The sequence below is a fragment of the Ascaphus truei genome, chromosome 13 (genome assembly GCF_040206685.1).
Source record: "Ascaphus truei isolate aAscTru1 chromosome 13, aAscTru1.hap1, whole genome shotgun sequence".
Classification (NCBI taxonomy): Eukaryota; Metazoa; Chordata; class Amphibia; order Anura; family Ascaphidae; genus Ascaphus; species Ascaphus truei.
The window spans coordinates 17,833,411-17,853,412 of NC_134495.1; the positions used below are offsets into that span (position 1 = coordinate 17,833,411).

At 46.2% G+C, this 20,002-nt stretch overlaps 1 protein-coding gene across 1 annotated transcript; it reads right to left on the reverse strand.

The window, feature by feature from the left end:
- Positions 1 to 11,425: 11,425 nt before the first annotated feature.
- LOC142464508 (olfactory receptor 11A1-like) lies at positions 11,426 to 13,456 on the reverse strand. Its single transcript, XM_075567889.1, has 2 exons — positions 13,122 to 13,456; positions 11,426 to 12,443 (listed from the first exon to the last, which is right to left on the reverse strand). The coding sequence occupies exon 2, from the start codon at positions 12,438 to 12,440 to the stop codon at positions 11,502 to 11,504; it is 939 nt and encodes a 312-aa protein (XP_075424004.1). The 5' UTR covers positions 12,441 to 12,443; positions 13,122 to 13,456; the 3' UTR covers positions 11,426 to 11,501.
- Positions 13,457 to 20,002: the final 6,546 nt, after the last annotated feature.

Consider the following 20,002-nt stretch of genomic DNA (forward strand, 5'->3'; position numbering starts at 1 on the left):
TACCAGCACACCATATGTGAGAAGCGTAATATAACAAAGTCAATCAGTGAATGGGAAGCATGTGATGGGAGGGGAATACAAAAGGGGAATACAAAAGGGGAAGCAGAGGAACAGACAATCAATTAGAGTGAGCAAAATATGTACTTACCAGAAAAGTGAAAACAGGAGAGAAGGTCGGAGAGACAGATGAACTGGAGAGAAGATCAGAGACAGATGAACAGGAGAGAAGGTCGGAGAGACAGATGAACAGGAGAGAAGATCAGAGACAGATGAACAGCAGAGAAGGTCATAGAGACAGATGAACAGGAGAGAAGGTCAGAGATACAGATAAATAGGATAGAAGATCAGAGTGACAGATGAACAGGAGAGTAGGTCAATGAGACAGATGAACAGGAGAGAAGGTCAGAGAGACAGATAAATAGGATAGAAAATAAGAGAGACAGATGAACAGGAGTGTAGGTCAATGAGACAGATGAACAGGGGAGAAAGCCAGAGAGACAGATGAACTGCAGAGAAGGTCACAGAGACAGATAAATAGGATAGAAGATCAGAGGGACAGATTTGGTAATACAGAGAGAGATAATATGGACATAGGAAGGAAAGATGGAGTGAAGGGGGGGGGGGAGGGGAAGAGATGCTGAAAGAGATGGAGAATATAAATGAAGACAGCGAGAGAAGAGAAAACCCAAACGAATACAAAAATGAATGAGGTTGAAGTTGGTACAAAATGTATGAGACGCCAAAAACACAAACACAAAGGAAGTACACAAAAGACGTCATTTATCAAAGTCTCCTGGATGCAAAACTTGTTCAATACTGGTTTAAAAAAAAAAAAACAGCTCCTGGTTTCTTATTAATAAAAAAAGTTTTATGACTTTTTATGGATTTATTAAAATATAAATATGGTGTGTGTGACTTATAATGATGATAATAATGAAATAATTGGCAAACATGTGGCATGTCTAGGTCATTGTCAGCATGATTTATCAAGACCCCTGCTCCAAAATTGGTCAAATACTTCTGAAAAAGGAGACACATGGCAGATCTATTGAAAGACATACGTCTACTTGAAAGCAGTAAGACCTGTTTTTGTTCTATGATCCTTCTGTGTTGCTCTTTGCACTGTAATTACTCCTGGTGTATATCAGGGAGACTATTTGATTAATTAACTATAATCTACTCTACATTTACAGCAACATCCAATGACAACGGTAGGCTTAAACCTCAGATTATATAATGTTCTATCATCATATGTTAACAACCCAACTCCTGCAGTGTTAAGCCACAGGAGGCTAGACAGCCTGAGATTTATGAGAAGACCTTCTGGAATCGCATCCTAGGAATGAAAATACTCATGACATTATACTAAATCATTCAGCAACTCAGTGGGTGCCTCATATTTGTATTGGGACAACCACCAAACATAGTAAATGAAAGCTTATATAGATAACTGTGGGATCTCAAGCAATGCAGATGAGTGGGGAATCATAGGACTAACTGAACCAAAATAAGATACCACTTACCTTGAGCAAGAAGAATAGGGGAAGTCTTTGGAAGTATTGGTGCTCAATCTGCCATTTTCCCGGCTAACCCCAAGAGGCTGGTACTTTAGTATGTAGAGTCTTCTGGATGTGCTTCAAACCCAGATGTTCTGCTTGGAAGAGAAGATCTACCCCCTTTCTTCAGACCATACCACTACCCAAAACATATGAGATCTTGTGAAAACGACAAAAACCTCTTCCCTTCTCCCCTGTCCAAATCTTGTTGTAGATGGGAATCTTAAAGTAGATAATCAGTATGAATTGGAATTTTCCTCTCTCTGCCTCTTTCCAAGCTCTTGGGGGCTACTGGTTTAATCCTCCCCTACTTGTACAACCTTATATCCCAGAGAACAGACAATACACCCAACATAGCCCAGCCCCTCACCCTACACTTAATGAGGTTAGGGATGATGCCAGCAGAAGTAACATAATACTCTCCCAATCCACACACTTACACACACCTCTAATAAAATTAAACATGTTCACCCACCTTGGATTGTCCAAGGCATGGTGCATTTCATGGTTTAAATTTACACATTACACATGCTTTGTTTGTGTCCCAGACACTGATAAGAAGGGAATACGCTGTTTGGTTTCTGGTGGGCAATTTTGCTAACTCATGGCCCAAGTTTCTGTCCTTACTGCAGGAACAATAGATTATTTAAAGGGAAAGCAATTCAAAGACTTCCACACAACAGTGATACACATACTCAATCACAATATACAGCATACACGATGAATGAATATATATATATTAGACTAAATGGAGAAGGAGCGGCTCAGTGAGTAAAGACACTGACTGGCACTGAGTTTGACGCAGGAGAACCTGGTTCAATTCCCGGTGTCGGCTCCTTGTGACCTTGGGTAAGTCACTTTATCTCCCTTTGCCTCAGGCACCAAAAACCAGATTGTAAGCTCCACGGGGCAGGGACCTGTGCCTGCAAAATGTCTCTGTAAAGCACTACGTAAAACTAGCAGCGCTATACAAAAACATGCTATTATTATATATATATAAATAATATATATACACGCACACAAAAAAGAGATGTGTGGGGCACTCGACAACAATCCAATCACTATAACGTTCAAAAGTACTTATTCTGATAGGTACACACAGACGAACCAGGATCACCTCTCCAGCCCAGAATAGCAAATATAGGGCAATACGTCCCCATAGCCCTCACTAAGTATAGATTAAAAAAAAAATGTATTTCGTAACAAACAAAAATTAGTCAAAATGGGCAACGTTTCGGAACAACGCGGTCCTTTGTCAAGCTTGGAGTCTTCCTGATATATATATATATAAAAACATATAGTTACTGTACCAGAACCAGTCCGATGACAGAGACAGCACCCAGCAAATAGTACTTCAAAAAAATATACATTGAAAATGCAGGGCACCGCAAACCAATGTTTCTGTCCTGAGGAAGGTCCCTCTCTGAGGACCGAAACGTTGGTTTGCGGTGCCCTGTATTTTCAATATATATATTTTTAAGTACTATTTGCTGTGTGCTGTTTCTCTGTCATCGGACTGGTTCTGGTAACTATCTGTTTATCTTATTCCTATGGGACAAGCATCAGGATGTTTTGAAGACTGTGTGTGCATACTGTTATACAATAGACTATATATATATACCCTGCTTTGAAAATACAGTTTACCTGCTCAAGATTGTGTGCTGTCTCCTGATTTCGTGGACACCTACACGGTACCATATATATATATGAGCCACTGGTTGAGCTTTGAGGACTGGAGTTGGACGCCCCTGCAGTATTATATAGACCAGGGGTGTGCAATCTTTCCCCCCAGAACTCCTCTGCCAGTCCCCCCCCCCCCTCCTCGCGACACCTTCCTCGCGCCCCCCCCCCTCCTTACCTTAGCTCCAGCGTTCTTACGGCACGACATCACGTGACCCGCAGTGTCATTTGTCATGGCGACATGTCGCCAGAAGCCGCCTGAGCCAAGGTATGGGCTCGATTATACCAGACGCCGCCGAGCGGCAGCGCAATCCGGTAACGTCAGCCTCGCGATGCCGCTGAGCGGCATCTTGATTATACCAGGGAACCGGCAAAGCGGAGACATGTAGGCGTGGCCGTGAGCGGTTCGCCCTCCTTGGCTGGAACCGCTCACATGACGCGGCGTCGCCAGCCAAGAACAAATCTGAGGATTGCGCCAGGAGACATCCGCCCTGCAGTTCCACACGGCGCGCACGCCGCAACAGGTAAAAGCGCTGCTATTGTTTTTTTAATATTGTTTTTCAGACGCGCGGTGCTGCTACACATGGCGCCGCGCGCGTTTTTCTGTATAATCACGGCCTAAGTGAAGTTACAGAGGCCTTCGCCGCTCCTCCGGCATTTCATTTAAATGCCTTCGGGAATAGCACAGGGCCTCTGTCACCGCCGCCCCCCCGCAGAGAATCTTGCCCCCCCCTTCCCCTGCCCCCCCAGTTTGCACACCCCTGATAATAGGCTACAATATAAAGGTAGCACTACACAGTGACATGATTAGATTTTGGTTCTGGGGAAGTTTTCTGTATCAGATGCTCAAGAAAATTACCATCCAGAAAGCTGGTAGTAAAATACGCTGCTAAAATGTTACTACCTTGGAAATATATTGTAGGAGTAGAGGAGGAAAATAGAGTGGAAGTTGGGACAGCATTTGGATTAAAATGGATATGAAACAAAAGGTGACACTGTGTGCTCATTTGCATGTAATTTCCCAGAATCCTTAGCTGCAGTGGATGCACTGTATGCTAAGAGATAATGGGGAAAGCAGGGTTACAGGCCTGTCTGAGACATGCGATCATGCTAACAAGTGATATCCTTATTTGGATTAGCTATACTGTAGGAATCCTATAGGTATGTGTGGTTCCGCCTGTAACATAGGACGCACCTGGAAGAACAAAATGTTGCAATGCATCAAAACACGTTCCCTGTGCTTGTTACATAGACCACTTGGCGTTTTATGAAGCCCTGGTGGTATTTCAACCGGAAAGACAGAAATGTCTAATAATATAGACCGGAAGGTGGATGTGACTCAGAGTGCGACTTGACCAGGACCCTATCAATGTCCCACAACCCCCCACCCTTCTCTGCACCTTCAGCTTTTGCATTCTCGTAACACCTGTAACTGCTGTTTGGAAAGGAATCAACTCTCTGGTGAGCGATGGACCACAGGAATATCTTCAGGGTTAAAGGTCAAACTGACCCCTGCATTGTCCATCCCAGAAAAACAAGCTCCTAAGTGTTAACCTTTTTACTGCTGGAACAAAAAAAAAGGCCCTCTACAGGTCTCTCTTTAAGAATATTGGCGAAGAAGCAACACCTCTATCAGGGTGAAGGTTAGGAAGCAATGCACGGCAGATCTCAGTATTAGAATGTATGATTACTTGGAATGCTCAGCAGTGGTCTCTGCAGGTTCTGTATGGGTAAGAATTAGGAGTGGTATAAGTCTGTGGCATAGTTAGAACCGTGACTCAAAAACATATTCATTTCATGCAGCCAGCGCTGCAGCATGTGTGCGGGTATGTATGTATATGTACTGTATACAGTTTATGTGTATATGTGTGTGTCATGTGTACATGTATGTCTAGGTGTGTCTGTCAGTTTGTGTGTGTGTATGTTAGTGTATATGTGTGTGTTTGTGAGTGCATGCATGTGTATGGGAGTGCATATGTGTATATGTGTGTTTGAGTGTGTGTGTGTGTGTGTGTGTGTGTGTATGTATGTGTGTGTCAATGTGTGTGTATGTTTGAGAGTAAATATGTGTGTGGGTATATGTGAAGTGAATGTCTAGGAGGGTCTGTGTGTGTGTAGGTTAGTGTATACGTGTGTGTTTAGGTTTAGGTGTGTGTTTGTGAGTGTATGCATGTGTATGTGAGTGTATATGTGTGTTTGAGTGTATATATGAGTGTGTGTATATGTGTGAGTGTATGTCTGAGAGTATATATGTGCGTAGGTATATGTGAGTGTATGTGAATGTATGTTTGAAAGTATATATGTGTGTGGGTATATGTGTGTGTATGTCTAGGTGTGTCTATGTGTGTGTGCATTGGGGGGGTATATTGCTTCTGTTAACAGCCGAATAGAATGGTCCAGCCCTCATTGATTCATCTCTCTTTGCTCTTCTTATCTGCAGACTGTTTGTAGGTATCTGCTTTCATGCTCCGGCAGGTGGAGGAGCGAGAGCAAGGCATAAACTGACTGGTAATTTCCATGATCAGACAGTTATGGCTTGCCACCCACTAAAGCCCATTTACCAATGCAGGCTACAGAACAATAAAGATGGAAGGCTCAAACCTGCCAGCTAACTCCGGGTGTGATAACCAACATTGCCTTTACAGTACCTCAATGAGCATAGAATGCTGAGACAATTCCAGTGTACCAGGGATCAGGGCTGAGACGTAAAGCACTTGACAGAATATACAAACATCGGTGCAATTTTAATTGGTATAAATATAGCTAGCTCACTTCATTCATATATATGGTAGATATATATTATCATAATCATCATCATCATCATCATCATCATCATCATCATCATCATCATCATCATCATCATCATCATCATCATCATCATCATCATCATCATCATCATCATCATCATCATCACCTTCAGCCCATGTTTCCCCACTGCTGGATGAAGCCTCCCCAATGGTCTCCCAGGTTCTGTGGTCACCGCCTCTCTTCTTCACGTCGCTCCAACACATTTTATGATTTCATCCTCCCATCTCACTTTTGGTCGTTGTCTAGGTCTTTCAATCTCTCTTGGGAACCAGTCGAGTACCATCTTTGTCCAACAATGGTCAATTCTTTTTGCGATATGTCCGGCCCAACCGGCATTTTAATTTCATATATATATATATGTGTGTGTGTGTGTGTGTGTGTGTAATTTTAAAATTTAGTTATTAATATTATTTTAAAATTCTATTTCACGCTATTTTCTTACATTCATAATATTTCATAACAATTGATATAAAATGTTTAATAATATCTAAATAATTCTGTGCAAGTAGAAAACTATAGAAAGCACCAGAAATCTAATGGCCGTGTATTATCATTAATATTACTGTCTCACAGTACAAACACACAGAACGTTACCGTTCCAATTTGGGACACTAATGTTAAATAGGAATCTCTGCACTCAAGAGCTCACACTCTAATGGTGTTATTGGAGACACACAGAGAAATAGCAATACACATTGCTGAGTATGTTATGCACCCATTTGTATAAATATAGGTTGAAAAAATAATAATAACATAAAAAATAATAATAAAAAATAATAAATGTCATTAAAATGTGTCATTTGTGGATTCCTATTTTTTGCATGTTTGAGGTGTGATTTTGTAAGACAGACATGAGGTACAGTACATAGTTACAGTACATAGTTACAGTAGAGAGGTACAGTAGAGAGGTACAGCAGAGAGGTACAGCAGAGAGTTACAGTAGAGAGGTACAGCAGAGAGATACAGTAGATAGTTACAGTAGATAGTTACAGTAGTGAGGTACAGCAGAGAGGTACAGCAGATAGTTACAGTAGAGAGGTACAGTAGATAGTTACAGTAGAGAGGTACAGTAGATAGTTACAGCAGATAGTTACAGTAGATAGGTACAGTAGAGAGGTACAGTAGATAGTTACAGTAGAGAGGTACAGTAGATAGGTACAGTAGAGAGGTACAGTAGATAGTTACAGTAGATAGTTACAGTAGATAGTTACAGTAGAGAGATACAGTAGATAGTTACAGTAGAGAGGTACAGTAGATAGTTACAGTAGAGAGGTACAGTAGATAGTTATAGTAAATAGTTACTGTAGAGAGGTACAGTAGATAGATATAGTAAATAGTTACAGTAGAGAGGTACAGTAGATAGTTACATTTAATAGTTACAGTAGAGAGGTACAGTAGATAGTTACAGTAGAGAGGTACTGTATAGTTACCGTAGAGAGGTACAGTAGATAGTTATAGTAAATAGTTACAGTAGAGAGGTACAGTAGATAGTTACAGTAGATAGTTACAGTAAATAGTTACAGTAGAGAGGTACAGTAGATAGTTACAGTAAATAGTTACAGTAGAGAGGTACAGCAGGTAGTTGGTTTGTAAGGTGGTAATATGTGGGGCCTGGAATACACAGCGACAGAGAGAGGTGATGGGGGTCGGGGGGGAAAGGTGCGGGGGAAATGAAGGTGGTATTGTCATCCCTCACACCCTCTAACGAGCTAACACGGTCACACATTGATACACCAATATCAACAACACAAGACCAAGATACCACACCCTGTATCTGTACAATGCTGACAAGGGAGGACGAGAGATTAAAGAACACCTCCCACCTCTAATCTAGTTTAGAATACGCATGTTTTTAGGGGGCGAACCATTCGAAGGTGCCGTAAGAAATGTACAACAGTTTCCTGCTTTTGAGAAATATTCCTATTTGCACAGTTATGTAGTCAATGAGGTTGAAAAAAGACATCCATCCATTGAGTTGAACCTATGTTAAAATGAGCCAAAAGAGATCCTCATTCTATATTAGTATTTATATTGATCCAGAGGAAGGCACACACACAAATCCCAGTGAAACATTATTAAATGATGTATTAGAATTGTTTCAGGCCCTCTCCAGATATTGTGCATTTTCAAGGCAATGGTTTTCAACTCACTGCATCTTTAGCACAATTTTACCATTCAATGTCAACAGGGAAAATACCTGGTCCCATTGAGAATGAAGTATTTGTATGGCAGTGACGTGAAAGCATGCAACCGTTTCCAATATCTTCTAATAACTTTCATAGCTGTTCCATTATGTAAGATTTGCTGAGATCTGCCATTTAAAAAATATATATATATATATTTGATATTGACTGTATATGTTGTTTTTTTGAGTATATGTATGTATATCTTTATTTATATAGGGCTATCTAGGTACATTGCACTTTACAGCAGTAATACACATGATATAATATTATAATACAATGGGAATAAACGCTTCAGACATAAAACAATAGGAAAAGAGGTCCCTGCCCCGGTGAGCTTACAATCTAAGTGGTAAGTGGGGAGAACTTACAGAGACGGGAGGGTGATCTTGTAAGTGCATCTGCAGGGGACCACGGTCAGTGCCTATGAGATGTACAGTATAGGAGCAGCCAGGGGAGCTGCCAATATGCTTCGAAAAAGAGATGTCTTTTAAGAAAGGTCCTAAAGGTGGATAGAGAGGGTGTTAGATGTATATTGAGGGGAAGGACATTTCAGAGGTGTGGGGTACTGACTGAGAAAGGTTTTGGGTGGGAGAGGGCTTTATATACAAAAGGGGTAGGGAGAAGACATCCTTGAGCAGAACGCAAGCGTCGGGCAGGTGTATAGCGAGAAATTAGGGCTGAGATGTAAGGAGGGGCAGAAGAGCGTATAGCTTTAAAAGAGAGGTGGAGAATTTTGTAAGCGATATAGAGTTTAATAGGAAGCCAGGAGATGGATTTCCGCAGGAGAGACGCTGAGACAGATTTAGGAAAGAGTAAAGTGATTCTGGCAGCAGCGTTTAGGATAGATTGTAGGGGAGACAGGCGAGAGGCAGGAAGGCCGGACAGCAGGAGGTTACAGTAGTTGAGATGGGAGAGAATGAGGCCTACGTTACAGTTTTAACAGTAGAGCGACAGAGGAAAGGGCGTATCTTTGTAATGTTATGGAGAATAAAAACGACAGATTTTAGCTACATTGTGAATGTGAAAGGGAATGTGACCCCTAGGCAGCGTGCTTGTGGTACTGGGTGTATGATAGGGCTGCCAAAAGTAGTGTAGAAGGGGGCAGTAAGACCAGGCTTGGGAGGAAGTATGAGGAGTATAATATACCTGTTACCTGTCTTGTAGAGCACAGCGAGGGAGTCCGGTTGAAGCCTGAGTCTCATTTGCTAATATTCAATGGATTTGGAATAAAATAAAAGAACTCAGGGGTTTAGCGCCTTGTGAAGAATTTTTAATTGTCAGTGTTTGTGAGATGGATCTTCCGGTGTAATCCTAAAACTGATGAAAATAAATAATTTCCCTGGACCACGCCAGGCGTTCCAAAACAGGTGGAGTTGTGAGGCAGCGCTCACATGGAAAAAGAACAGTACAAATAGGAGTGGGGAGTGCACGGAGCTGAGAGACACGCCAAAAACTCTATAGAAAAAGTAATAACGGGTGCTCCAGCACATCACAAACGGGATAACTGTGACTGGGTCAGTTGTTTGTTGTAAAATGTCAGCTTTTATGTAATGCAATTTTTTTTTTTGACATACCACAATCATATAACAAAAAGGACAGTGCAACGTTTCATACCTAATATAGCCCTTCCTGAAGCCAAGTCCAGTGTGTGGATATGAAGATTGGGGACTGTCCCCTGAATCCAGGGCAGAGAGTGTCCGGTTGCATGGTGAGCAACAGTATTTAACCCACTTTAGTTTTGGGGCTTATTAATGGATCATGGGTTATTTTATTATTATTATTATTATATTATTATTATTATTATTATTATTTTGAGCAGTGTTTTGCTATAATACACTTTCCAGAACCAAAAGACACCTAATGGCCCATCCAGTTGTAAGGTGTCTTCCAAAGTTGGGAGGTACCTTACGGGAGAACACCGCTTATAAGGCTTGGTACCTAAATGTGTGGTACCTGCAGAGTTGCAGTGATTTTAAATTTGCTATGCCTTGGGCTGACGCATTAGACATTTCTTAAGGAATAAACAATGGTAGTTATATTTCAGAAGCCCCACACAAGTTATTTGACTACAATATTTCCTTGTAAAATGAAAACGGGTGAAAGATTTTACAGATGTGTGTAATTGGGGGGGAAAAGGAAGAGTAAAGGCAATTTCTAGAAAGGACATAGTTTTGAGCTGTCCCATTGAAAGAGGGGCTTAAGTGCCCCTTCTTAAATGACTGTTTTAATCCTCACACACATGGAGTTTTACTGCTTTTCTCTATTCTATGCAAAGATCCTCAGTAAACAGTGGGCTGACTTGCACGACCCACCTTCAATGCTCAGATTAGATGCCCTGACAAGATATATCCTCACCAGGAGGGGGGATTGTTTATTGAGTTGGGAGGGGGCATCCCATTGGCTTTGTTAGCCTGAGGTTGAATTTAATGGTGCGTTCCTTTCCAAACAAGTGCTAAAACCACTTAAACAGTTCAGCCCAGCCTCTAATCACTCCATTTTCCTATTTCCTTTTCACCTGCTTGTCTACATTTTATGATATCCAAGTGACTAATTGTCATACTCCCTAACTTAGTATTTCAATATTAAAAAAGTTATGGCGAAAAAAGTGACAAAAACCCTCCACCGTACAGTAAATAAGAATCCCACTTCTGGGTACAAATCGCACGTCTCAGACAGGGGTGTAGACCCACAATCTACCCACAAGTGGTATTTTTATTTGCTATTTCAATATTAAAATAATTTTTTTGTCTCATATAGAAAATGTGACATTTAATGTCAGCAAGGTTCTGTTTGTTGTTTTATTCTTTGCTTAATCTCTTTCATGCAATCAGTGGGCACAAACTAGACTGTAAGCTCTTCTGGCCCAAATTCATTGTTTTATACATTTGCATGTATGTATATTTTTATTTTTTATAGCTCCAACTCGGTAGACAGCCCTTTTACAAACATGTAACATTAGGGGAAAGGAGTTCCTGCCCTGAGGAGCTTGCAATCTAATGTTAATTATTGTCCTGTAATCAGTGAAGAGCCAAATTCACATGTAACTACTGCCAGGCGATGATCTGTTGGGTTTTAAACTTCAGGAAGTATAATTTAAAACGTATATTGTACTTGATACAATCTATAACAATCTATTTGGTGCATGTACTGTAGGAATCAGTTCCCCTGTCCTCTAATGACCAATCCGTGTTATCCTTGATTGGTTACACAAATGTACCAATAGAAACTGGTTAATTTGTCTTTCTGGCTCCCCTTGCTTTGTTGACTTTTGTTAAATATGTGATACTGTAAACCATTTGCTGAGGACCTTTCCCAGAGCTCCTCTGATCTCCTGGTTTCTCAGGCTGTAGATAATGGGGTTAAATAATGGAGTCACCAACGTGTACAGCAAGGAGAGGATCTTAATCAATAACTGTCCCTTTACCGGTGTCACATACATAATGATTAAAGTTCCGTAGTACGTGGACACAACAGCCAGGTGAGAGCTGCAGGTAGAGAAGGCTTTTTGTCTGCCTGCGACTGAGGGGATCCTGAGGATGGTGACAATAATACAGACATAAGTCACTATGATAAACACAAATGGGAACAATGTGTCAACAAAGCTGACGCAGAAGGTTTCTATTTGAATTATTGACGTGTCTGAGGTGGAGAGGTGAAGGATGGGAGCATAATCACAGAAGAAATGGTCAATGACATTGGATATGCAGAACTGTACCTGACAAAGCATTATGAAGGTCACCAAAATAGACATAAAACCACCAGACCAAGACCAGATAACTAGATGAAGGGAATGCCTGGGGTTCATGATAGACATGTAATGTAATGGATCGCAGATGGCCAAGTATCGGTCATAGGACATCACAGTAAGGAGCAAACACTCTGTTGATGTCATAAAACCAAAGACAAAAAACTGGATGAAGCAACAAGTAGCTGCGATGGTCCCTCCCTCTGTCAGTGAGATCTGTAGCATCTTTGGCACAATATTTGTGGTGAACACAATTTCAGCTACGGAGAGATTACTGAGGAAGAAATACATGGGAGAGTGAAGGGTGTTACTGGCTGACACCAGCCCAATGATGAGGAAGTTACCCATTAATATCATAATGTAAATCATCAGGAAAAAAGTAAAGAGTAGGATCTTCAATGCCCCATGTGTCTGAAATCCCAGGAGCAGGAATTCTGTGACCTGTGTCTGGTTCTCTTCACACATGGCCTGAGGAAAAGGGATGGAACAGAGATTACAAGAGGAGAGTCCCATTAAGTGATCAGTAAATACTTTTCAGGATAGTATACACCTAAAAAGACTTTAGGTCATAGACTCGGATGCTACAGACCATAACGTGTCACAATCTGTGTCCTATTTTCCACTTCATATATTTAATGGATTTGCCTATTTAAGAGTTTTCCCCTCCAACATTAAACATGCACAACAGGGCCTCTGGAGCTCCAGGGTTTCGGGATTGCAACTGAACAGCGTTTTTGTCATTAAAGCAGGTTTTACACTGATTCCGATCATTAGTAATTACTAAAATATGCTCATCGTTTATTTTAATTCATTCAAATGTCCAATCTGCACATACAAACAATTTCCCTCAAAGAAGTTGTTCAGATTTCATACATTGCTACAAATGGTTATAAGAGGCTGTGCGAGTTGGTTTTACCATCATGAAAGACTCTTAAAGGCTGGTTACACCGCACATTCAGCAAACTCATGCAACTGATGAATGCTTTAATAACTGAAATAGCTTGTGAGTCACATGAGCCAAGCAGCACCTGAGCCCTTTGGAAACCTTTTACTAGTTTATGTTAACTACTTATTCAACTGAGTTAATGAAGAAGGCTCAGATTGTACTCTACACAATTTCTAGCACACCTCTAATTATCTCCTTACCTTCTTATCTTTGAAGGGCCAATATAGTTCTTGGTTTATTGGTCTTTGTTGATAACATGGAAACTACATTGTATGGAAGAGTCCTGTTAACTGTAACGGTTTCTATTTTCACAAATGTTGTGGTGAAGTCCGCCATTAGTTCACAATTATGCACAACCTCCTACAGACTGATCGTCTTTCCTCCACACATTAGCAACAAAAGCCCCCTGTGCTCCAGCACGTCTACTTCCCATCGGTCAGAAGAACTGTGATGCGTTGCTATGGAGTCTTTCTTATATCTTCCATGGTTGGGAGTGTGATCATGACTGAACAATGCAGACCTAAACTCTGAGTCCTCAGGGCTTAATTAGGAATGAAACAAAAATATGTGTAACATTTTCTCACTAGAGGTACATGCAGAACAGTGCTTTTTAACCTGATCTGGATAATAGTAATTTTGCCTATTAGTGTACTATAATATTATGGTTGTTAGGGGTAGAAGGGGTGCCCATTCCATGCCACTGGGGTTATCTTTGCTCCCATTGAGGGCATAAGTAACCACACAGGCAATCAGTGTATTGGCTAGTATTGTGTTTGAATGTTTATTGTGGGTAGCGGGGGTGGGTGAAGGTGGTATTTGGCCTGTGGTGGGTGTTTATGCCTACCGGGTGGATAGCAGGAGGAGTTAACTCCTCCCTAAACACCCATCATGGGCCAAATACCACCTTCACCCACCTCCGCTACCCACATTAAACCGGGCACTGGAAGTTAACCCCTTCATTGCCTTAGCGATTAGCCGCCAAGGTAATGACGCTGCCGGGAAATGTATTTTTATTGCATTGGATAGAAACCGGGGTCTCCGGAGCTGGTATTTAAGTAATAATCCCCTCAGAACTGGGCATTACTGGCCAATAATGCCCTGTTCTGAGGGGATTATTACTATTATACGCTAAAGGTAGCCTTATTTCATAAATAACTAACTGAAATACCTGGCGTTGCCCGGGCGTGGAAGGGCAGGGAGGGGGGGCCAAGGGGTGTGGAAGGGCGGGGAGGGCAAAGGGCAAAGGGCAGGGAGGGGCGGGGGGCAAAGGGCAGGGAGGGGTGGGGGGGGGGCAAAGGGCAGGGAGGGGCCGGGGGCAAAGGGCAGGGAGGGGCGGGGGGGGGGGAGGCAAAGGGCAGGGAAGGGCGGGAGGGGGGCAAGGGCAGGGAGGGGCGGGGGGGGGGCAAAGGGCAGGGAGGGGCAGGGGGGCAATGGGCAGGGAGGGGCGGTGGGGGCAAAGAGCAGGGAGGGGTGGGGGGGGCAAGGGGCAGGGAGGGGCAAAGGGCAGGAGTGGGCAAAGGCAGGGAGGGGCGTGGGGGCTAAGGACAGGGAGGTGCAAGAGGGCATGGAGGGGCAGGGGGGCAAGAGGGCAGGGAGGGAGGGGGGCAAAGGGCAAGGGGGGCAAAGGGCGAGGGGGGCAAAGGGCAGGGGGGGCAAAGGGCAGGGGGGGCAAGAGGGCAGGAGGGGCCAAAGGGCAGGGAGGGGTGGGGGGGTAAGGACAAGTAGGGGCAAGAGGGCAGGGAGGGGCAAGAGGGCAGGGAGGGGCAGGGGGCAAGAGGGCAGGCAGGGGCGGGGGCAAGAGGGCAGGGAGGGGCGAGGGGGCAAGAGGGCAGGGAGGGGCAGGGGGGCAAGAGGGCAGGGAGGGGCAGGGGGGCAAGAGGGCAGGTAGGGGTGGGGGGCAAGAGGGCAGGGAGGAGCGGGGGGCAAGAGGGCAGGGAGGGGCAGGGAGGGGCGGGGGGGCCAGAGGGCAGGGAGGGGTGGGGGGGCCAGAGGGCAGGGAGGGGCGGGGGGGGCCAGAGGGCAGGGAGGGGCAGGGGGCCAGAGGGCAGGGAGGGGTGGGGGGGCCAAAGGGCAGGGAGGGGTGGGTGGGCTAAGGGCAGGGAGGGGTGGGGGGGCTAAGGGCTGGGAGGGGCGGGTGGGCTAAGGGCAGGGAGGGGTGGGGGGGCTAAGGGCAGGGAGGGGCGCGGGGGCTAAGGGCAGGGAGGGGCGGGGGGGCTAAGGGCAGGGAGGGGCAAGATGGCAGGGAGGCAAAGGGGAAAAGGGCAGGGGGGAAAAGGGCAGGGGGCAAAGGGCAGGGGGAGGGAGGGCCGGGGCAAAGGGCAGGGGTAGGGGAGGACAGGGGGCAAAGAGCAGGGGGAGGGAGGGCGGGGAGGAGCAAAGGGCAGGGGAGGTAGGCCAGGGGCCAAAGGGCAGGGGGAGGGAGGGCAGGGGGGGCAAAGGGCAGGGGGAGGGAGGGCAGGGGGGCAAAGGGCAGGGGGAGGGAGGGCAGGGGGGGCAAAGGGCAGGGGGAGGGAGGGCAGGGGGAGGGAGGGCAGGGGGGGCAAAGGGCAGGGGGGGCAAAGGGCAGGGGGGCAAAAGGCAGGGGGAGGGAGGGCAGGCAAAGGGCAGGGGGAGGGAGGGCAGGGGGGGCAAAGGGCAGGGGGGGCAAAGGAAGGAGGGCAGGGGAGGACAAAGGGCAGGGGGGCATGGAGGGTAGGGGGGGCAAAGGGCAGGGTGAGTCAGGGACGCAGTAAATAACCCATTCCCCTGCGTGTACTCACCTTGCACACGGCCGCGCGGGGTCCCGGCAGCCCTCCTCCTCCACCTCCTCGGGCTCCTCCGCGGAGAGGCTGAGACGCTCCGGTGAGGAGGTGCTGCACCTCTCACAGGGAGGCGGAGAGAGCCGGAGGAGCGGCCTCGGGGACGGGAGCGGCCTGTGTAAGTGTTGGGGGGGATGAGCGGGGTGGGGGGGGATGAGCAGGGTGGTGGGGGATGAGCGGGGGGGGGTGTGGTGAGCGGGGGGGGGGGGGAGACAGCCGGAGGAGCGGCCGCGGGGACGGGGAGTGGCCTGTGTGAGGGGAGAGCCACAGAGAGCGTGCTCTGTGTGTGTGTGTGGGGGGCGGGGGGAGCGCCGGGTGAGGTAGAGCCGCAGATAGCGTGCTCTGTGTGTGTGTGGGGGGGGGGGGTGAGCGCGGGGGTGTGTGTGTGGGGGGGGGTGAGCGTGGGGGGGGGGGGGTAAGCACGGGGGGGGGGGGGGTGAGCGTGGGGGGGGGGGGGGGTGAGCACGGGGGGGGGAGGGAGAGCGCCGGGTGAGGGAGTGGCCTATGGGTGGTGAGAGCCGCTGACTGTAGCGGCGCCGGGGGGGGGGGGGGGGGGGGTGGGGGCGAGGAAAAAGCGTGGGAAACCGGGAGATCCGGGGAGAGAGGAGGTGCGAGCAGGTTGTGTGTGTGTGACCGGCCAATGAGAGGTGTGCGGGGGCGGGCCAAAGGAGCCAATCTGATTGCCGCTAGGGACACAGGGAGGGACACAGGGAGACACATACATACAGACAGACAACGACACATAGGACACTTTCAGAAATATATATAGTAGATAGACACTTTTGTATAGTTACATTTTTATTAAAATAAAATGGTTAATACATGAAAACACCTCTATATACTCTTACACTGCAGATATCTACATCACACACTGCCGCCCCTCTGTGTACACACACACACACACCACACACACACACACACACACACACACACACACACACACACACACACACACACACACACACACACACACACACACACACACACACACACACTGCTGCTACACACAAAACAGCACACCACACACAACACAGTGCCTCTACACACACACACTGGAGCTCTAGACACACAACACAGCACCTCCTCTACACTCACTACACAGCACCTGTACACACACAGCAGCAGCTCTACACACAGCAGCTCTACACACACACAAACTCTGCTGCTACACACACATGTTACACCCATAAACAATGCTACTGACACACACACACACACACACACACACACACACACACACACACACACACAGACACACACAGACACACACACACACACACACACACACACACACACACACACACACACACACACACACACACACACACACACACACACACACACACACACACACACACACACACACACACACACACACACACACACACACTGGAGCTCTATATACACACACACACACACACACACACACACACACACACACACACACACACACACACACACACACACACACACACACACACACACACACACACACACACACACACACACCACTAGCTGTATACACACACAACACATCAGCTCTACGCTCACACAAACTGCTGATACACATACAACAGCACAACACACACACACTGCAGCCACAATCAAAAATGCAGCCACTTACTAAACTTTGCACTCCCCCCCACCTCTACACACAACACAGCACAACACCGCACCTCTACACCGCCCCCCACACACACACAACGCTGCACCTCTATACACAACACACTTACTTCTTTACAGTCTCTCCCCCCCCCACCCCACACACACACTGCAGCCACAATCAAAAATGCAGCCACTTACTAAACTTTGCACTCCCCCCCACCTCTACACACAACACAGCACAACACCGCACCTCTACACCGCCCCCCCCGCACACACATAACGCTGCACCTCTATACACAACACACTTACTTCTTTACAGTCTCTCCCCCCCCCCCCCTCCACCAATTCAACTGAATCTGCTCAGAAAATCTCAGTCAGCTCGGGAGGGGGAGGAGCCAACCCATGGCTGATACTTTTTGACCAATCCCCCACCCTGTCCCAGAGCTGTTAGTTAATTCAAACCAATCCCCTGCCCTGTCTCAGCTGTTCTGAAAGCTGATTGGCTGAAAATAAACAGATTGAAAACTGCACTTTGCAAGCTGCTGAAATTCAGGGCATTACTGATTGGATAATGCCCAGAATTTTAACCAATCAGAGAGCAGGGTTTTCAATAATGCCCTGAATTTTACTGCTTTAGGCTGCGGTCCCAGTAATGTCTGTGACACGCACGCCCGGCGGGGGGGGGGGGGGGAGGGGGGAGGGCGGGGCGTGCACAGCGCTAACCGCGATCTGCGGTCTGTGAGGGAGAGGAGAATCTTGCGACGGGAGGGGGCGTGGTCGGGGATTTGCAGGGCGTGGCCATTATGTCACGCGGCTGGTTCGCCCTCATTGGGTGAACCGCCCATCGCTAGGAGTAAACTCAATTTGATTGAATTGGGAAAAACCCTGCAGCACGGCGCGGCTGCACCTTCTGCGTGACGGTGCGTACTGGGCCCAGCCTCATTGAGGGGCGGTGCTTACACGCACAGTGCACACCGCGCCGTGCGCACAGGCTGTACTGGACCGCAGCCTTAGCCTATAATCATGCATAAAAGCTCGGAGACTCCCGGCTTCAATCCGATGCAGGAAAAATGCATTTTTTTTTTCTAAGTCTTGCTCTCAGATCCCATCTTGCCACCCTTGCGGTGTCGAGATGAAAGAGCCTTGATGAGATTCTGGTGGCTACTAGAATAGCGTGAGTTTCCCGAAATGATGCTATTTTGCCGTTGGGCAGCTCCAGCGCGGTGAGGTTGGCCAGGAGCGAGCACTCACGGGAAAATGCTGTCCCCGTACGATTTGGCCAACTCATCGAGGCTTTCTAAATAGTAAACTTGCAAATTTTACGAAAAATGCTCAAAATCCTTGATCCCTGAGGAAGTGGCGTTTTCCGCTACGAAACGCGTTGGATTGTGCCAAGGAGCTTCTAGTTGTTCTCTGTAATACTGGGGACTTTATTGTATTGCCTTATTTGAGTTCGACACTACTGTTGTGTTATTTTAAAATCGCGAGTTACGCTGACAGACGCTAGTCCGTATGACGTCATTAGAGGCCGTCCGTTAGCCTCGGTGCTTGTGCGCCACGTGATCAGCTGCTCTTGCTAAACTGTATTCAGAGAGGCAGTCGGCGAGTGTGTATTCCACTCTGGGAGCGTTCCAGCGGCCCTCCCCTCTCCTACACACTGAGGCCGTGAGTCATCTGGTAATCCAAGTGATGTCATCATCGGTCGTCCACTGACTCCGGTAGCTCCGTGTCACATGACTGTGTGCACTCAACACACTGAGCGCAGAGAGGCTGAAGGAGAGTGTGCTATATTTTCAATCTGGGACTTGATTACCAGCTCTCCTCTATTTCCACGATCAGCTGTTGGGAGAGGATTATACTACTATCTACCACTGAGGGAGAGTGACCCAGACAATATCAATTGTACCTAAGGTCCCAGTTCCAGTGTGTGGTAACATCTACTGTACCCTATACCATGCTTGCTTGCTCATAATTCGATGTACGCAGAACTTTAATTTTATTAATACATATTTATGTTTCACTCTTCACGATAAGCGTTGTGCGCGGTGTTTTTTCTTTATCTTCTAGGGAAGCATGCTACCTGATTGGCCGGCTTCCGCCCTTTTTTGTTGATGACATCACATCACTCCAAAAAAGGAAAGGCATCCCATGGTACATCCACCAATCTGGTTGGTGGATGTACCATGTGATGCCTTCCATGTTTTTTTAACTCATATTTTAACCGATACCAAACACAGTCATTTCATCATTATGTTAAAAACATATTCAACAAATAAAGCTCTTCCTTGGCAGAAAACCTTGTGTTGTACCAGTCATTGGTCTATCAGTTTTAACAAGTTGATCTCTGAAATGTATCACTCTGCTATAAGAAAAAAGAGGGGGACTTTCTAAAATTTGACGCCCCCGAAGTGTATTTAAGTGCACCATGTTATTATTGTATTACACTCACACCTGATGAAGGGCCGTTTATGGGCCTGGGATGTCGCTTCTCTGTGTTACATGTTCCTTTGCTAATAAAGGCAACGTTTTTTCACTGTCCATGTGTGCTGTTTAAAGTGAATTGGATATCCAGCTACGAATTGTGAGTGTTACTTTATTATTGCGATTGTGTGTTGTCTCTCTCCTTTTGTATATGGCCTGATTCCCTCAACAACACTTTGTCACAGTATAATCCATTG